The following is a 16,670-nucleotide window of genomic DNA, read 5'->3' as shown; positions in this document are numbered from 1 at the left end:
CCGAAAATTTAAGCTTATGGCGAGAAGAGGTGGCTGAACTGTCGGACCGATGTAGCAAATATCGTTGAGCGACAGATTGCTTGTTGATTTACACGAACCATCAAAAACGACTCGGGTCTTAGTCGTTGCACTATCAGGTCGCAATATAGCGTGGTGAGGTAGATAGAAGTGGGGAATAGACGGTTCTGGCTAGACTGTTTCCATGTGTCCAAGTGACTGATATTCGTCCATGAATTTACAGTAGTCGGAATGTAGCGTGGGATTAATGACAAATCTTTTCTCCATGATTTGGAATCTGCGATGTGCAACCGGTGATGACTCTCCCAGTTCGCATAACATTTCTTCACGAATCGGCAACCGCACTTCGTACCGACCGTCAGGGGCTCTGGAATGTGTTTTCTGGAAGTGATTTTCGCAATGTTGCTCCTCCAGGGATAATGCCTTTCCATCATCAAAACTTTCGGTCTCCCAAAATTTCTGTACTGCAGCAGCGAGGTTATCGATAGTGATCGCTGCGTTGCAAACAGTTATTTTAACTGGCGATTGGTTTGCGTGATCGCCTGCAACAGCATACCCAAATACTGTTTTGCGTAGTATTGGTAGCTGAGGACCCAAAGAAATTTGTTCGTTTTCCAATAGCGTGAAAAACCATTGCACGCCAATAATCATGTCAATACCATGAGCGATGTTGAACTTCGGGTCGGCGAGTGGGAGGCTTCGAGGAATTATCCAATTCGAAACATCGACTGTTGTTGACGGCAAAATTCTAGTCAAGCTGGGTAGTACTAGAAAGTCTATATTAGCGTTGAAAGTTCCTACCCGTGACGATAAACTGACCGAAACCAAATGTGTTACACGTTGTACGCTGTTTCCTATTCCGTACACGTCGACATCTGCTCTTTCTCGTTTGAGGCGCAGTCGTTGCGCGAGATTTTCGGTCACAAAATTACGCTCGGATGCAGAGTCTAACAGAGCTCGAGCATATGAGTAGGTTCCATCAATGTCACGAACCCGAACATAGGCCGTGAGCAGAAAATCGTTGTATTCGTGTTTGTAGTGAATGTGGGAGGAGTGATAGCAGCGCAGCTTGTCACCAATCCTTGAGCTGGCGCTGACGGTACAACTGGAGACGGCGACACGTTCCTTAACGAATAACCTTGGCCTCCCGACGACGTTCCCATTACCCGAGGGACCACGTGCGATTGATCGACAATGCACGCACCAACCGACGAAGACGACTCGACGACCGTGGCCGATTGTGAAGCAAATAATGGTTGGTCATGAGCTTCCGATAGTTCACCAACCTGAACAGCCAATGTGTTGGAAGTGTTTATATGCAACAATGTGTGATGGCGCTTGTTGCATGTCCGACAAGAGCTAGAAGGGCAGTCTTTCACCAAATGCGAAGACCTCAAACAGTTCAAGCACAGACCATGCCTTTTAGCTATATTGAAGCGTTGTTTCGGTTGTAATTTTAGGAATTCATCACATGACGAAGTTGAATGAGTATCTTTACGACAAACCACACAATTTTTTACATTCGCACTTGTAATTGCGGAATGAGAAGAAACATTCACTCGATGAATGTGAAGATCTGTCTTACTATTAGCGATCGATGTATGAGAAAGTGTTATGGTTTGTAGCACTCGGGACCGTTTCTGGATGAATGACACTAATTCTTTGTATTTTGGTCTTTCATCTTCGACCAACTGATTCTCCCACTCTTTCAATGACGTATGATCTAGCTTGCTACTGAGAAGTTCCACCAAAAAGGAGTTCCAGTGTTCCCTCGTCTCTTCTAGCTTATCAAGCACGCCGATGTGCTTTTCAAACGTATCAACAAGATCCGAAAGTGCAGATGAGGATTCCTTCTTCAACGATGGAGTGGAAAGCAGAGCAGAAAAATTTCGCTTTATTAGAAAGTTCCGATCGTCGAACCTTCTTTTCAAAAGATCCCAAGCAATACCATAGTTTGTTGCAGTTACAGCTAGCGATTGTACCAACCGAAGTGCATCTCCTTTCAGTACCGCTTTCAAATATTGAAATTTTTGAATGGATGAAAGTTGTTGATTGGTGTGAATGAGACTGACGAACAAATCATGAAAGTTCATCCATTCATCGAAATCTCCCTTGAACTCTGGTATTTTAAGTTCCGGGAGGCGGACATTGAAGGTTTGTGTAGGTGGGGCGACAGGCGATGAGGACATAGAGGTGGTCGATGGGGTCACATTTACGAGCTTACTGGTCAAAGATCCTTTGAGTTGAAAGTAAACTTCTTCAAACGACACTCTTTCTTCAGCAATCTCATCAGTAACCTCATGATCTAGTTCTATCTCAGCTTGCACATCATTAAACTCGTCCCAGAGAGATTCCAGCTTCTCAATGCGGAACTTCAATTGAGGAAAATCAGTTTCATGCACGTAGTTAGTATCGAAAACCTTTATCAATCTCGCTGAGCCAAGTATGTTGTTTCGACGAATAATTAGTTTCTTAGTTTTGCGGAGATCCCGTTTTATTTTCGATGCCATATTCACAACCACGAGAATTACTATTTAGTTAAAGTTTGTCACTCACCAGTTGTTTGTAGAAATTACCTGTGCCCACTTGACTAACCTACGAGCACGTGTTCGGCAGTGTCCTGATTGATCCAAACCAGTTGTTTGTAGAAATTACCTGTGCCCACTTGACTAACCTACGAGCACGTGTTCGGCAGTGTCCAATTCCGTCCAAAACTCCAAGAAACTTAACTGAGCAGCTGGAATGTCCTTGCGAGGGTCCGAAGTAGGCGTACAAATGTCCAAGAGTGGTTACTCAATCCAAAAAACGATGACCAATGTCCGATGATGTACCTACGCTAACCTCCAAATGCAGCAATCGTTGTTTAAGCAGCTGAAATCCCGGGTTTCGGCACCAATTTATTGTTCCGGATCTTAGCCGCGGAAACTATCCTTGGAGTGGACAGAAAACTGGAACGTGTCCTAGATGGTTGGTGGTAATTCAACTAGATGGATTTAATCCAAAGTAGTTCTTTCTGGATGGATGCCAACGTATATAAAAAAGGGTTGACTCTACTCAAACACGTCGTGTTCTGAAGATGATCTTTATTAAACTGGATGCTGAATTGGTACCGGATACAATAAATTATCTCCCTTGAGGTTTATAAATTTTCTTGATTATTCGGCGATTTATATCGGGAGAGTAAATGTGTAGTGAGAGTAGCTTCTTTTGTAATATTTCACTTTTGAAATATTTCCCTCGCAGTGCAATCTAGTACCACAATGTGATTTTAAATTGGGAATAGGAATAGGCAATATATCGAATAATTTAGTTTCTAATGGGCTGCCGCAACAATATCAAACACCGAACATGGAAAAAAATCAACTGAAATATTCAAGGTAACCTAACAATGTACCGACAGGTTCGAAGAACAGACTGAAAAAATATTTTAGGCATCCAATAATTGAATATTTGCTTGTCGTGTTTTGTGTACAATATATTTGATCAGTACACGTTGACCAAATTTTATCTGTCAAAAAGAGTCAAATATTTGGCTTCGGCCAAACAGTGTATGGGCACCCTTAGCATCATCATGATAAACACGGCGAATGGAATAGAAATAATTACGAACTGAAAATTGAATAAAATATATATATAGACGCTGGAAGTGCTGTAGACAAATATTATAATGCATTTTTATCGGTTTATGTATAATGTTGTTAATATTTGCATTATCAAAATATACCCATATGTATTGTAATCATAACTTGCTCTGCTATTCATAACAACATTCATGATCGTATTCCACCAATGATGACAAATGTGTAATTTACGAATGAAGCTTCGCCATAGAAACTGGACATTGAATAAAAAAATTAAAATGTGGTAAGAGCATCAGTTGAAATATGTTCAAGCATTCTTATCGAAATAAATTGAATGATACAATACGACTAGGTAATGTATGTACGCCTAAAAAACAAATATGATGAATTTAATTTTTTTCAGTTTCGAACACACCTCGTAAAAGCCGTTTATTTTTTTTAAATACCCTCTGTTGGTATTGTATCTAGAATTTAAAAGGTAATGAAACGTTAACATCAATTAGTTTCTAGTATTCAGCTATTTAGTTGCCGGAGAAATGACCACAAACTATATTTTTTTAGTGTTATATATATTTTATGCCAAACCGATATAGTTGTTCTCAGATTTTCGTGTAAAATGGGAAGTTTTGTTCCTTTTCGCAAAATATTACAACCCATTCCATTTCAAATAACTTTTTGCACAAATTCATATCTTTTGAACTACTAAACTGATTCAGGTGATCGACATATCAAATTGGCCAGTTAGCTAGTCTTTTTTGATAAAATACTGCACTTGCAAAAAAAATAATTTTGTTTTCTTAATTATTGATCGTATTTGATCTTTATATATACCCTTTGTCCCGAAAGCATGTGCAATATTTTCCCAAAAAATTCTAGCTCTTTGGCTATAATTTGATATATCGATCATCTCGGTTAAAATTATAACTCCAAAAAGAAAAAACTAACACATCTGCTTTTTGAGTAAAAAATGTAAATGTATAAAAAATCCTCAGTTTTCAAGGAAAAATATAGAAAATTATAGCACCTTTGGTGCCGAAACCATGTAAACAATAAAAAATGGAAACAATCATTAATTACGAACACAAAATTCAAATTTCTTGCAAGTTTGATATTTTTCCAAAAAAGACTAGCTAATTAACTTCAATTTGATGTGTCAGTCATCTGAATCGGCTAGTGGTTCAAAAGTTATGAGTTTTTGATAAAAGTAATTTTTGGGAAAAGTTAAAAAAAATTGAATCACCCAAAAAAATAATACAGGTTCAAAGTTTTACCACAACGAAACCAAGCTACCAATTTTCACGAAAATCTGAAACTCACTAGATCAGTTTGGCATGGAATGGCTGAAGTAATACTGCAATAGTTCACAAATTTCAAAGTTCGAGTTTTTCTTGTTGTTTTTCATGTCTTTCATTGCGGCCATAATTATAATTAGGATTACTGCATTTGGATTGATGCTAGAAAATATAAATATCATTAACTTCCTCGAATAGTGGATGTGATATAATTCATTTTATATTTGTATATATATTTATATATATATTTAAACGAAATCATTTGTCAAACAAACTGCAAAACTAAAAACTTTTATACTGTGCCTTATTTTTTTGGGTGTAACATTCAAGGACCCTTCAATAAAAATGGCATTGAAACAACAGAGTAAAACTGACATACAATTATGACGGATGGCTACTTTTTGATTGGCGCGTGCTCCAACTAGCAAACCGCCAATTAAAAAGCACTCCAACTAAAAAAGCGCCAATAAGCGAATGTGTACTGTAAAACTGTAAAAATATATAAAAAATATACAATCGAAGACTCTTTGTGTCGTTTATGAGTTTGTAATAATGAAGCAAAAGTTAAAAATGGATTTTTAATAACCATCTCAAAAAAATATTGAATTTTTTAATTTCTCTTACAATTTTGATAAAATTGCACTGAATAGTTAAAGAAGAGCTATATTAATATTTGAATAAACTTATGTAATTATAAACATGTTTATATAAACCTTCCCATCTTATAATTCATCATTAAATACCTTGCGTCAAGACAGCTACCCTTAGAAAAATCCTCGGTCGAAAACTACTAAATACATTTGGTAATGCAAAATTAGTAGAATGTACAAATTTTTTGTACAAATTGTCAACAAACCCGCATCCCTATCAGAGATTAGTATATTTTACTCGATAAAATTAGTAAGCTTGGATATTGTCATATCTGAAAATTGGTGAGAAAAGCGCGTATTAACCATTTTAATTGTTCCCATAAGGCAATACTGAGGTATAATAAGGATATAATTCTGATACGTGCATTTTCGGCGAGAAAATGTAGCCGATATTGGGCTTCCGAATCATGGTTCTGCTTGACATATGTGTTTATTAGTACGGTCGAAAATGACTATAGATTGGTAGTATTAACCAAAAAATTCGTTATATTTACTAATTATTTCTCTCAGTGTAGAAATCCATACACTATCAAATCAAGTGTGCCTGAAAAAATTATATTCTTCACGTAAACAAGCGATGAAAATGTGGACACTTTTTAGCCAGTGAATTGTATGGAGTTCCACTGCTGTGGTATAAAATTCAATGTTTGACATTGTTTTCCACTGATGATAATTGAAGAGTGACAGACAAAATAGTATTTGTAATGAATTCAAACCAAACTTTATCTGTCAAATGTTTGTCCTCCGGACGAACAGTGTACGGTAAAGTGACCAGATGGTCAGAGGTCTAACGCGGGACACAAAAAACAAAACGTTATGTATATACGTTATGTGAACATAAACCATAGTTTAACGAGTCTGAACTGATCAGTATTATTTCTTTCTGAGTATTGACACTCAGTTGTGATTTTTCGGTGGTTTAGAGTTTGTTTACGCTCGAAAATCACTCGCTCAATCAGAGCATTTACGCCTGGCAAGCACGATTCAAATTCTAGCATTTTTCTTCAAATTACCGAATGGAATGCTCGAAAAATTCCAATTCATTTTTCATCGTTTTTGGTGTAAACGTATGCATTCAAAAAAAATGGACTAATTTCGGATGGTGATGAAAGATAATTTATAGGAACAAATTTTCTTGAAATCTTACGTTTATTAAGTCTACAACAAAAATGATTCAAGGCCGTTGATTCACAGCAGCAACACTGTCAAGCAACTTCAAGATTTTTTCCATACTGCAAGCTCCACCCCACTGTGTGGTATGCGCCAGTCTCTTGATTGTTGTGTAACGCGCACCAATATAAAGTCCCCTGGCTCTCGGTCGATCGATTGATGCTTGCACTGGTGTGAGTGCTCGCCTTGTCATTTCGCCCATTGCATATTAATCTTCGCTGGAGGTAAGTCGCGTGCGGCAATCACTGCGAACCACATATTGGCGACCGTGGCAGTTTTATATTTTATCTTGCTCATCAGCAAAATTAAACAATTAATAGTTTTTCGATTTTGTGCAATCAGCGGTACTTGTGAAAAAAGTGACGATCTGTAAAGCAGAAGAAAATGATCGTGTATGATCAAGTTTGTGGAGCGCTAGTGCGACATTGCTTTTTTTTCTTCTATGGAAAGTTCTTAAATGTAGTGGTGTATAACCGAAACAGGAAGATGAGGATTTGGTGATGAAGGATAGTTTTTTTTTGGTTATGTTTCTGAGTCGGTCGTGGGTGAAGCAAAAAAATGTTTTACATCACCCAGCAATATGTTTTGCTGCTCGGGACGAGCATAAATAAAATGATTGTTAGCTCGGGACGAGCACTGAGAGAAGTTTTTTTTGCAATATGTTTTGCTGCTCGGGACGAGCATAAATAAAATGATTGTTAGCTCGGGACGAGCACTGAGAGAAGTTTTTTTTGCAATATGTTTTGCTGCTCGGGACGAGCATAAATAAAATGATTGTTAGCTCGGGACGAGCACTGATAGAAGTTTTTTTTGGAAAATGTTTTGCAGCTCGGGACGAGCATAAGTAAAATGATTGCTAGCTCGGGACGAGCACTGAGAGATGTCTTTTTTGAAAGATGTTTTGCAGCTTTTGCAGCATAAATAAAATGATTGTTTGCTCGGGACGAGTATTGAGGGAGGTTTTTTGGTAGCTCGAAATGAGCACCCAGAAAAATGTTTGGCAGCTCGGGACGAGCATAAATAAAATGAAATGAAAATGAGTTGTTTGGATACTACAGGAAAACTTTTGCATTGTTTTGTATTTCAGACATATTTTGATATTCAAAAGATTTGTGCTACATACTCTACAATGTCAATCGTCGGCAAATACGTTCGTGCTCCGGACTTCGAGGTGGAAGAGAACAGTTCGAGCGAGCTGGAGGACATCGAAATATCTAGTCCTGGAAGGTATGTCCGTCCAAACCAACCTGAAGAAGACAATGATGTCCAAGAAGATGATCCTTACGCACATTATCACACGATAGTTGATCCGGATCAGGAAGCCCAGTTACTTCGACAAAAGGTGCTAGAATTGGAGAGGACTATTGTCATGCTCACCAGTTCCAAGACTCGAAATTCTGAACGCGATCTTAATCCAACATCGTTACCGGATCAGGATATCAGCTCCGCAGTACCAGTAACGGCACCAACGATGACAACAAACGTGGCGCCCTTTGATAGCAGTGCACAAAGCATAAGATGGGACAACATCAAACCGTTCCCCAGCGGTGTTCCTGCCAATAAAATGTGGGAAGCCTGGACAAAATATTTGGAAAATTTTGAGATCGCGGCATCTTTGTCGAACGCCCATGACCCGGTAAAGCGATCACAACTGCTGTATTTATCTATTGGAGATGAGCTTCAAGGGATCGTCCGTGCGGCTAAGTTGCGACCTGTTTCGAATGATCCCGATTGCTACGCGATTTTTGTCAGGAACATTGAGGGTTATTTGAAAGCGTTAACTGACACGTCGGCCGAGCACGATATGTTCTCTTCTATGCAACAAGGAAAAGGAGAATCAGCAGTCAGTTTCCATTCCAGGCTGATGGAAAAAGTTTGGCTTTGCGGTTACAGTCCATCCGACCAAGATCGATTTGTCCGAACACAACTTCTTAAAGGACTAAGGAATCGTGAATTAGCTAAGGCAGCGAGAACGTATGGACATGACACAAATTTCATAGTTCAGTCAGCGACGCGGGACGAAGCTTTGCAGCCCGAGCCTCCATCGGTTGAGGATGCAACATCCATCATGGCTGTATATCGTAATTCTTCTCGTGACCCCGGGATGAAGCGTAGGCATAATAACGCATACGAGCGAAATGATGGATTCAAATCAAAACGATTTCGGAGCGATATTAAGCCTTCTCTGCGACGATTTGAAAGATGTTCAAGGTGCAATCGAGCAGTTCATGTTGGCCAACGGTGTCCAGCGGAGGACAAGACTTGTAATTCCTGTGGACGTCGCGGACATTTTGCTGCAACATGTCGAAATAAACGGATCAACCTTGTAGAGGACAACCAGTTCGGATCCAGTTCACTTCAAACCACATTCTCCAATTCTGCGACTCATGTGCACGAGCCTCAGGTAAACCGAAATTGAAATAATTTGAAAAAAATGTTCTGCAAATAAAATAAAGCAACACATCGACAAGTTCTGTTTTCTTTTCTCCTCAATTTGGATTTTATTTTCCATATTTCAGCAAATCAACGCACTTTCGCTTAAGGACGTGTTAGTCGATTGTACCGTTGGCTCATCGAGTCCAATAAGATTTCTCATTGACTCTGGGGCAGATACCAATGTCATTGGTGGTGATGATTGGCGTGAACTTGAAGAACAATCTCGAGCTGGGAATGCCATGCTTTATCCTATCGAAATTCCGAAGAACAGAGGTTTGCGAGGTTATGCTGCCGATAAGCCAATGTTAATAGAACATGCCTTTAGAGCCAATATTCAGGTAATTGGATTGGATAAACCCGTTGTCGCTGCAGATTTTCTGGTAGTGAACCAGGGTCGCTGTTCATTGCTCGGTAGGAATACTGCCAGTGACATGGAATTGTTGAAAGTTGGAGCCAATGTATATAGTTGTAGAGAGACAGACCAGACCGAAGTATTTCCTAAGATGCCAGGAGTCAAAGTAAAGTTTTGCCGTGACAAGTCAATTCCCCCAGAGAAAAATGCCTACTATAACGTGCCCGCGGCATATCGCGAGGCTGCGAGACTTCGACTGAAGGATATGAAGACGAAGGGAATCATCGAGAAGGTTGTTACAGCACCAGAGTGGATTAGTGGCATGTCTGCGGTACCGAAGGGTAAGGACGATTTTCGTCTAGTCGTCAATATGCGCGCACCAAACAAAGCAATCAAGCGTCAATATTACCGGTTACCCCTGCTTGAGGAAATGAAAGTTAGATTAAATGGAGCCAAGTATTTTTCGAAACTAGACTTGTCTAACGCCTATTATCATCTTGAATTAAGCAATGAGTCACGTGATTTAACGACTTTCCTGGCAGAAGATGGAATGTACCGGTTCACGCGGCTTATGTTTGGGGTAAACTGTGCTCCTGAAATTTTTCAACGGGAGATGTCACGAATTCTGGAGGAGGTGGAAAACAAAATTGTCTACATCGATGATATTCTCCTGTTTGCGGGAACACTGGAAGAACTGCGAAATACCGTGGTACATGTGTTACGGATATTGAACGCCAACAATCTGACGCTCAATTCTTCTAAATGTGAGTTTGACCAAACGCGCGTTAAATTTCTAGGTCATGTGCTAGATGAGTCTGGGTTCAACATTGACGATTCAAAAATTAAAGATATAAGGAAATTCCGTCACCCGAACTCAACATCAGAATTGAGGAGTTTTTTGGGGTTGGCTTCGTTTGTCAGCTCGTATATTAGAAATTTTGCAGAAATTTCCTCGCCGTTGTGGTCTGCAGTATCCTCGAAATCCTGGAACTGGGGTCGTGAACAGGAAAAAGCGTTTGAATTAGTCAAAGATCGTATCGTTCGTTGCACAGTCTCACTTGGATATTTCTCGGAGAAAGAGAAAACTGTTTTGTATACAGATGCCTCTCCCAATGCCCTGGGTGCGGTGTTGGTTCAAGAGGACGGTAAGAAATCTCCCCGAATAATTAGTTTTGCATCAAAGGCTCTAACAACTACTGAGAAGAAGTACGCGCAAAACCAGCGGGAGGCGCTGGCCGCTGTATGGGCAGTCGAACACTTTGCTTACTTTTTGCTGGGTAGGCATTTCATTCTGCGCACCGATGCTAAGGGCATAACGTTTATATTGAATCGATCTCGGGAAACAGCAAAACGAGCTTTGACAAGAGCTGATGGTTGGGCGTTAAGGCTAAGTCCCTACAGCTATGAAGTGGAGTTTATACGTGGTTGCGAGAATATTGCGGATCCCTCCTCTCGCCTGTATGAAGGGAGTGATGATGCTTTCAACGAAGAAGCCAGCCCATGGGAAATCGCTCACCTTGAAGCGAATGCCGTGCAGTTTTTGACTGAAGCAGAGATTAAAGAGCACACTGCTCGTGATAGTACTCTTCAGCGAGTTCTAGATTCTTTGGAATCTGGAGACTGGTGTAAAGACCTACGAAAATTTAAGATAGTTTCAACTGACTTGTTTGCTAAAGACGGCATGCTCGTGAAAAATGGCTGTGTGGTCGTTCCTACAGATTTGAGAGAGAAAACTCTAGCGATCGCACATACTGGGCATCCTTTGACAGCTAAATTAAAAAGCATCTTGCGTACGCGTGTTTGGTGGCCTGGAATGTCCACAGATGCTGAACAATGGGTAAAATCTTGCATTCATTGCGCGGCAAATGGAAAACCTGAGAGACATACTCCCATGAAACGTTCATTTGTCCCGAAAGCTGTATGGGAGACCATAGCAGTGGATTTTAACGGACCCTACTTGAAGTTTGGAGGATTATCTATCTTGGTAATTATTGACTTGAGATCTCGATATGCAATAGCTCGACCAGTGAAGACCACAGCCTTCGAATACACAAAGAAGGTATTTGATGATGTGTTCGAACGGGAAGGGTTTCCAGAATCTATCAAAACTGACAATGGACCTCCATTCAATGGTGAGGAATATGGACAATATTGTGCAGATCGTGGCATCAAAACTATTTTTTCTACTCCGTTCTTCCCTCAACAAAATGGGTTGGCGGAATCTTTTATGAAGGTGGTGAACAAGGCGATGTCTACAGCAGTTTCAAGTGGAAACAGCTACGTAGAGGAACTTCAGGATGCAGTACAAGCATACAACGCCGGAGTTCATTCGGTAACCAGGGTTTCGCCGGAAGAAGTAATGATGGGACGGAAGATAAAACGTGGTTTGCCGTTACTGGAACGTGGAAAGTCTGACTACGATGACCAGCTGTTAGATATAAGGGATCGCGAAGTAAAGCTGAAAGGAAAAACTCACGAAGATAATCGGCGTGGTGCAAAGGAAAGTTCAGTGAAACCTGGAGACACAGTAATCCTTGAGCGTCAAACGAAAGGGAAAGGCGATTCCAGATTCCATGTAAAACGTTTTACTGTCATTAAGGAGAACAATGGTAGCTTGCTGCTCGCTGATGATGAAGGTCGTACTGTGAAGCGACATGTGTCTCAATCGAAAAAAGTTCACCCTTGGAGAAATGTCTTACCAGCACGAATCAATAAACAAGTTGTAGCTGAAACATCTAAGCATCCAATGAGAATTTCCAAAGCTCCGCCATATCTATCTGATTATGTTCGTTTGGCGGAACATAAATCTTTGCAAACAGTGAAATTTTGATGAGATGTGAACAATAATAAAATCATTTGTTGTTAATCATTTATTCAAGATAATAGCACTAGTTTTTTTTTTTTCTTTTTTTCTTGGGAGAAGAGGGAAGATGTGTGGTATGCGCCAGTCTCTTGATTGTTGTGTAACGCGCACCAATATAAAGTCCCCTGGCTCTCGGTCGATCGATTGATGCTTGCACTGGTGTGAGTGCTCGCCTTGTCATTTCGCCCATTGCATATTAATCTTCGCTGGAGGTAAGTCGCGTGCGGCAATCACTGCGAACCACATACCCACAACGAAGGAGTTGGACATCCTGAAGCACTTTGTGTCCGCCAGATGTAGCCGATCTGGTATTTACAATATCATCTCTTTGTCGCTCCTTGAGCCGGGAGATCGAAGCAACCGGCCAAACGGTGGAGGCCAAAATGGACATTTTTATGCGGAAGCGTCAGACGAGACCGGCCGTATCTGAGCAGCAGGCAATCTCCCAGAAGGAGTAGCTTGAGGTGCTGGTGAAGAACTCCGGCGAAAGAAGTGAAAACCTTCTTTTTGTACTCATAATGAAAGACGAGACGTACTTGATGCTAGAATTCAACGAATGACAGGGGACCGGGTACTTTACGTTTACGACGATGACGTCGAATATATCATTCACATCAAGTTCTCGAAGAAGGTCCTTCTCTGAAAGACGTGAAGGGAATGTCCAAGGCGCTCTACTTTCGAGTCACATGATGAACGGGAAGATATATAGTACGAAGTATTTGCCGGAGTTGGGAAGGTGATGTGGTCTTTATTTATGACGTCATCAATAGTTACACCTAGCTAATCATTCACCTTTGTTCCATCCTTTACTGTAAAGGCCCATTTATACGTTGCTAGTAGCTGACTTGACAATGAGCAGCTACTGACCCGGTGGACTCGCTTGACAATTGGTTGACTCGCCTTGTCCGTTCACACAGTGTGAGCTGCTGGCGAGAAACTAGATACTACGGCACGGGTTTACCAGGGATGCCAGGCGACTTTTCAAATGTCCATCAAATAGTCAGAAACAGCAATCAGGTCCGAATTTGTCAAATGATTGGTCCAAAATCGACTTCTTTATTGGCAGTTTTCATCTTAGGTTTTCAGTTGAATGTATCATCACACAATTTTATAGCAAAACAAACGCTGATCGTGTTTAAAAATACATACTTTGTGCTGAATTTCTTTGAACTGAAGGTACTATCCGAAAAAGCAGAAAGAGAAAAGGATTCGGGCCAGGAATTAGATGCAAAGAAAAGGAGCAACAAATACAATATTGAAGGAACTCTACGATGAGGATCCCCGAGATTACAGAGCAGTGTTGATAATAACACCTGAACAAGTGAAAAAACTGTTGGATTTAATTGCTCCACGAATACAACGCCAAGATACAGTCATGAGGGATGCTGTACCTGCAAGAGTTAAATTAGAAATGACATTGATGTGCCTTTGTTTTGGAATATCGTTGGGATTGTTGTCGATATTTTTTAGAATCTCGAAAACATCCATAGCTCAGATAATTCCGAAAGGATGTGATGTTATAAATGGTAGTCTAAAAGATTTTTTTTTTAATTTTATTTATTTTGTGAAATGAAAATGATAGTCGATTTGCAGGTGCAATAAATACGCTTCAAAAATTTTAATAATGAATGAAAATGTACTTTTTTAAATCGAATATGTATTCTGTTTCTTAGAACAATACTTTTTTTTTTGTAAGTTGTGATCTGATAATGATTCTATATTAGAGATTCTCAAGAAAACTATCTCAAAAAGAAAGCGTGCCCCGCCAGCGTGCAAAACGAAATAACAATTATTTCGTTTAGAAACTATGAGGGTTTTATTTGTTTTTCCAATAATTTTCAAGTCTATAAATATCTTCACATATTTTCAAATATCTTAAAAATAGAGACATTTCATTACATTTGGCATCACTGATTCGAACGCTAAATTCTGTTTTTGACGTTGTGAAGCATGCAAGTGCGAGTAAATTCAAAAAACTTTGAAGTAGCTCGCACGCCGGATCACACATGACAATAACTGGCATGATGTGTTCACACGGTGTGAGTAGCTGCACTGCAGTAACTGACTAGACCGACTCGTATGCTTACTCGCACCGTCTGAACCCGGCTTAACTGTCATTTTATTCTAGAAGCGAAGAGAAAATAACTGTATAACAACTTAGATCGAATAAAGAGTAAAACGTGTCCGATATTCTTTATATTAAGTTCCGTGTTTTACGTATAATTATTCGGAATTTCCCCACCAAACTTCCGTTAACCAAAAGGTTATGGGCCCAGTTACGGCTGGTGATGGAAATTAGTGCTATTCGCGTGAAAATCGAAAGATTTTGCCGAAAGTTTGCGGGTGGTGCAAATCGGTCGAAAGCTCACGGAGAAGGTTGCGATTGAGAAGTTAGGGGATCATAACTGGCCTCTATGGAAATTCAAGATCAACCAGATTCTTGGCGAAAAGGGTTTGTCCGATATTGTGAAAGATGATAAACCGGCAGCACCGAGCAATGATTGGATTTCCATAGATAAAATTGCGCAGTCTGTTATTGGTCTAGCCTTGGAAGATACGCAGTTATGCCACGTCATGGGAAACCCCACCGCAAAAGAGACGAGGGATGCCCTACAGTCTCACCATGAGAGAAAATCGATGTGTGGAAAAGTATTCTTGATGAGGAAGTTGATCTCGCTCCGGATGTCGGAACGCGGTAGTATGACAGACCATTTATCGGAGATAACACAATCGTCTCGCTGGAATTGGAGAAACAATGACAGATCACTGGTTATTGTCGATCATTCTTTCAAGCCATCCGGAATCGTACAATTCCCTTATCATGTCGCTCGAGTCTCGTCCGGAAGAAGAACTTTCGTTGGATTTTGTAAGAGGACGACTTTTGGATGAATGGAGGAGACGCAGTGATGGTGAAATACACAGTGGAAACAGTGCAGATTATCCACAGCGTGCCCTGCAGACTGGCATAAAATCAAAACAAAAACAGGAAGTGGGTATCTGTGGTATAACCGCAAGGGTGACGTAGGACTATCGTTAATTTAGTTATCATTTGTTTTTAGTTGCATCTGAATCAATTCTGAAAGAATGGATAAATGAATAATTGGGGGACTTCGAAAACGAGAGCGTTACGTTGAAGGCACAATATTCAGCAAAAGAAGCAATCACACGAAAGTTGTGTAATACATAATACATTGCTTGTATTGTGATATGATTTTTATTCCATTTCCAATAGACAAAATATCTGTTGCATCAAATCAGTCTACATTATTTTTGCGTTCGCTCATCCTTTCTCACAACACCCATTTCTCGTTTGAGAAATTGTTGAATAAACATCGTTTGCCAGTGTTCATTGCACCTCTAATAAATTGCCGACAGACGTGATCTTACGTTGATCGCACTTGATTGAAAAATCACAAAATCAAATGTATTTGGTCGTAGTATTATATGGATAGAAAACATAATAAATTATTTCGCCTGAATGTAATTTTCAATTCCAAGGGAACTGGCAGATTGTTTTTCAGCAACGATAACATCTTTCCAAATTCTCCTCGATACTCGAAGCCCACCAGTGGTTAATGCTAACTCGATAACCACCTGTTAATTGCACTTGATTGAAAAATCAGAAAACCAAATATATTTGGTCGCAGTGTTATATGGATAGAAAACATTAAAATAAACTCATTCGCTTGAAGGTTTTTTTCAATTCTCAGGAGAACTGGCAGATTATTTTCCAGCAACGATAACATCTTTCCAGATTCTCCTCGATGCTCGAAGCCAACCAGTGATTAATGCTAACTCGATAACCACTTGTTAATTGTACTTGATTGAAAAATCACAAAACCAAATATATTTGGTCGCAGTGTTATATGGATAGAAAACATAAAAATAAACTCATTCGCTTGAATGTTTTTTTCAATTCCCAGGGGAACTGGCAGATTATTTTCCAGCAACGAGAACATCTTTCCGGAATTTTCTCGACGCTGGATGGCAACCAAACGAAAATAGTTCCGCGCGTGTATGTGTGTTTGGCGGCTGCTCTGATGTATCAAGCAGAACCGTTTGGGGCATCACTCTCCTCCTGATGGATTCCCTTCTAGCCTAAGGTGCACAAACAGGCTCTTGGTGACACCGTTCATCAACGCTTTCATGATAAACGAAGTTAAATTCACCATAACAGCGACAACATTCTTCAATCGCTGTTCAATTATAACTGAGTTGATTTCCGAGCGGCGCTCGCTTATATATCGATTGGTGATTTCGATAGCCTGTTTTGAAAGCAATTTTAAGGCTATTGAAACAAGTTTTTGG

At 40.0% G+C, this 16,670-nt stretch overlaps 2 protein-coding genes across 8 annotated transcripts in view; both read right to left on the bottom strand.

The window, feature by feature from the left end:
- Positions 1-16,670, bottom strand: part of LOC129779556 (PDF receptor) — a 127,024-nt gene that overhangs the window by 56,848 nt on the left and 53,506 nt on the right. The window lies entirely within an intron of this gene.
- LOC129773825 (uncharacterized) lies at positions 966-2,528 on the bottom strand. Its single transcript, XM_055777478.1, has one exon. It carries the CDS (start codon positions 2,526-2,528, stop codon positions 966-968), a length of 1,563 nt encoding a protein of 520 aa, XP_055633453.1.

Source organism: Toxorhynchites rutilus, chromosome 3 (genome assembly GCF_029784135.1).
Source record: "Toxorhynchites rutilus septentrionalis strain SRP chromosome 3, ASM2978413v1, whole genome shotgun sequence".
In the NCBI taxonomy this organism is placed as follows: Eukaryota; Metazoa; Arthropoda; class Insecta; order Diptera; family Culicidae; genus Toxorhynchites; species Toxorhynchites rutilus.
This window is presented reverse-complemented; position numbering and strand designations above follow the sequence as displayed.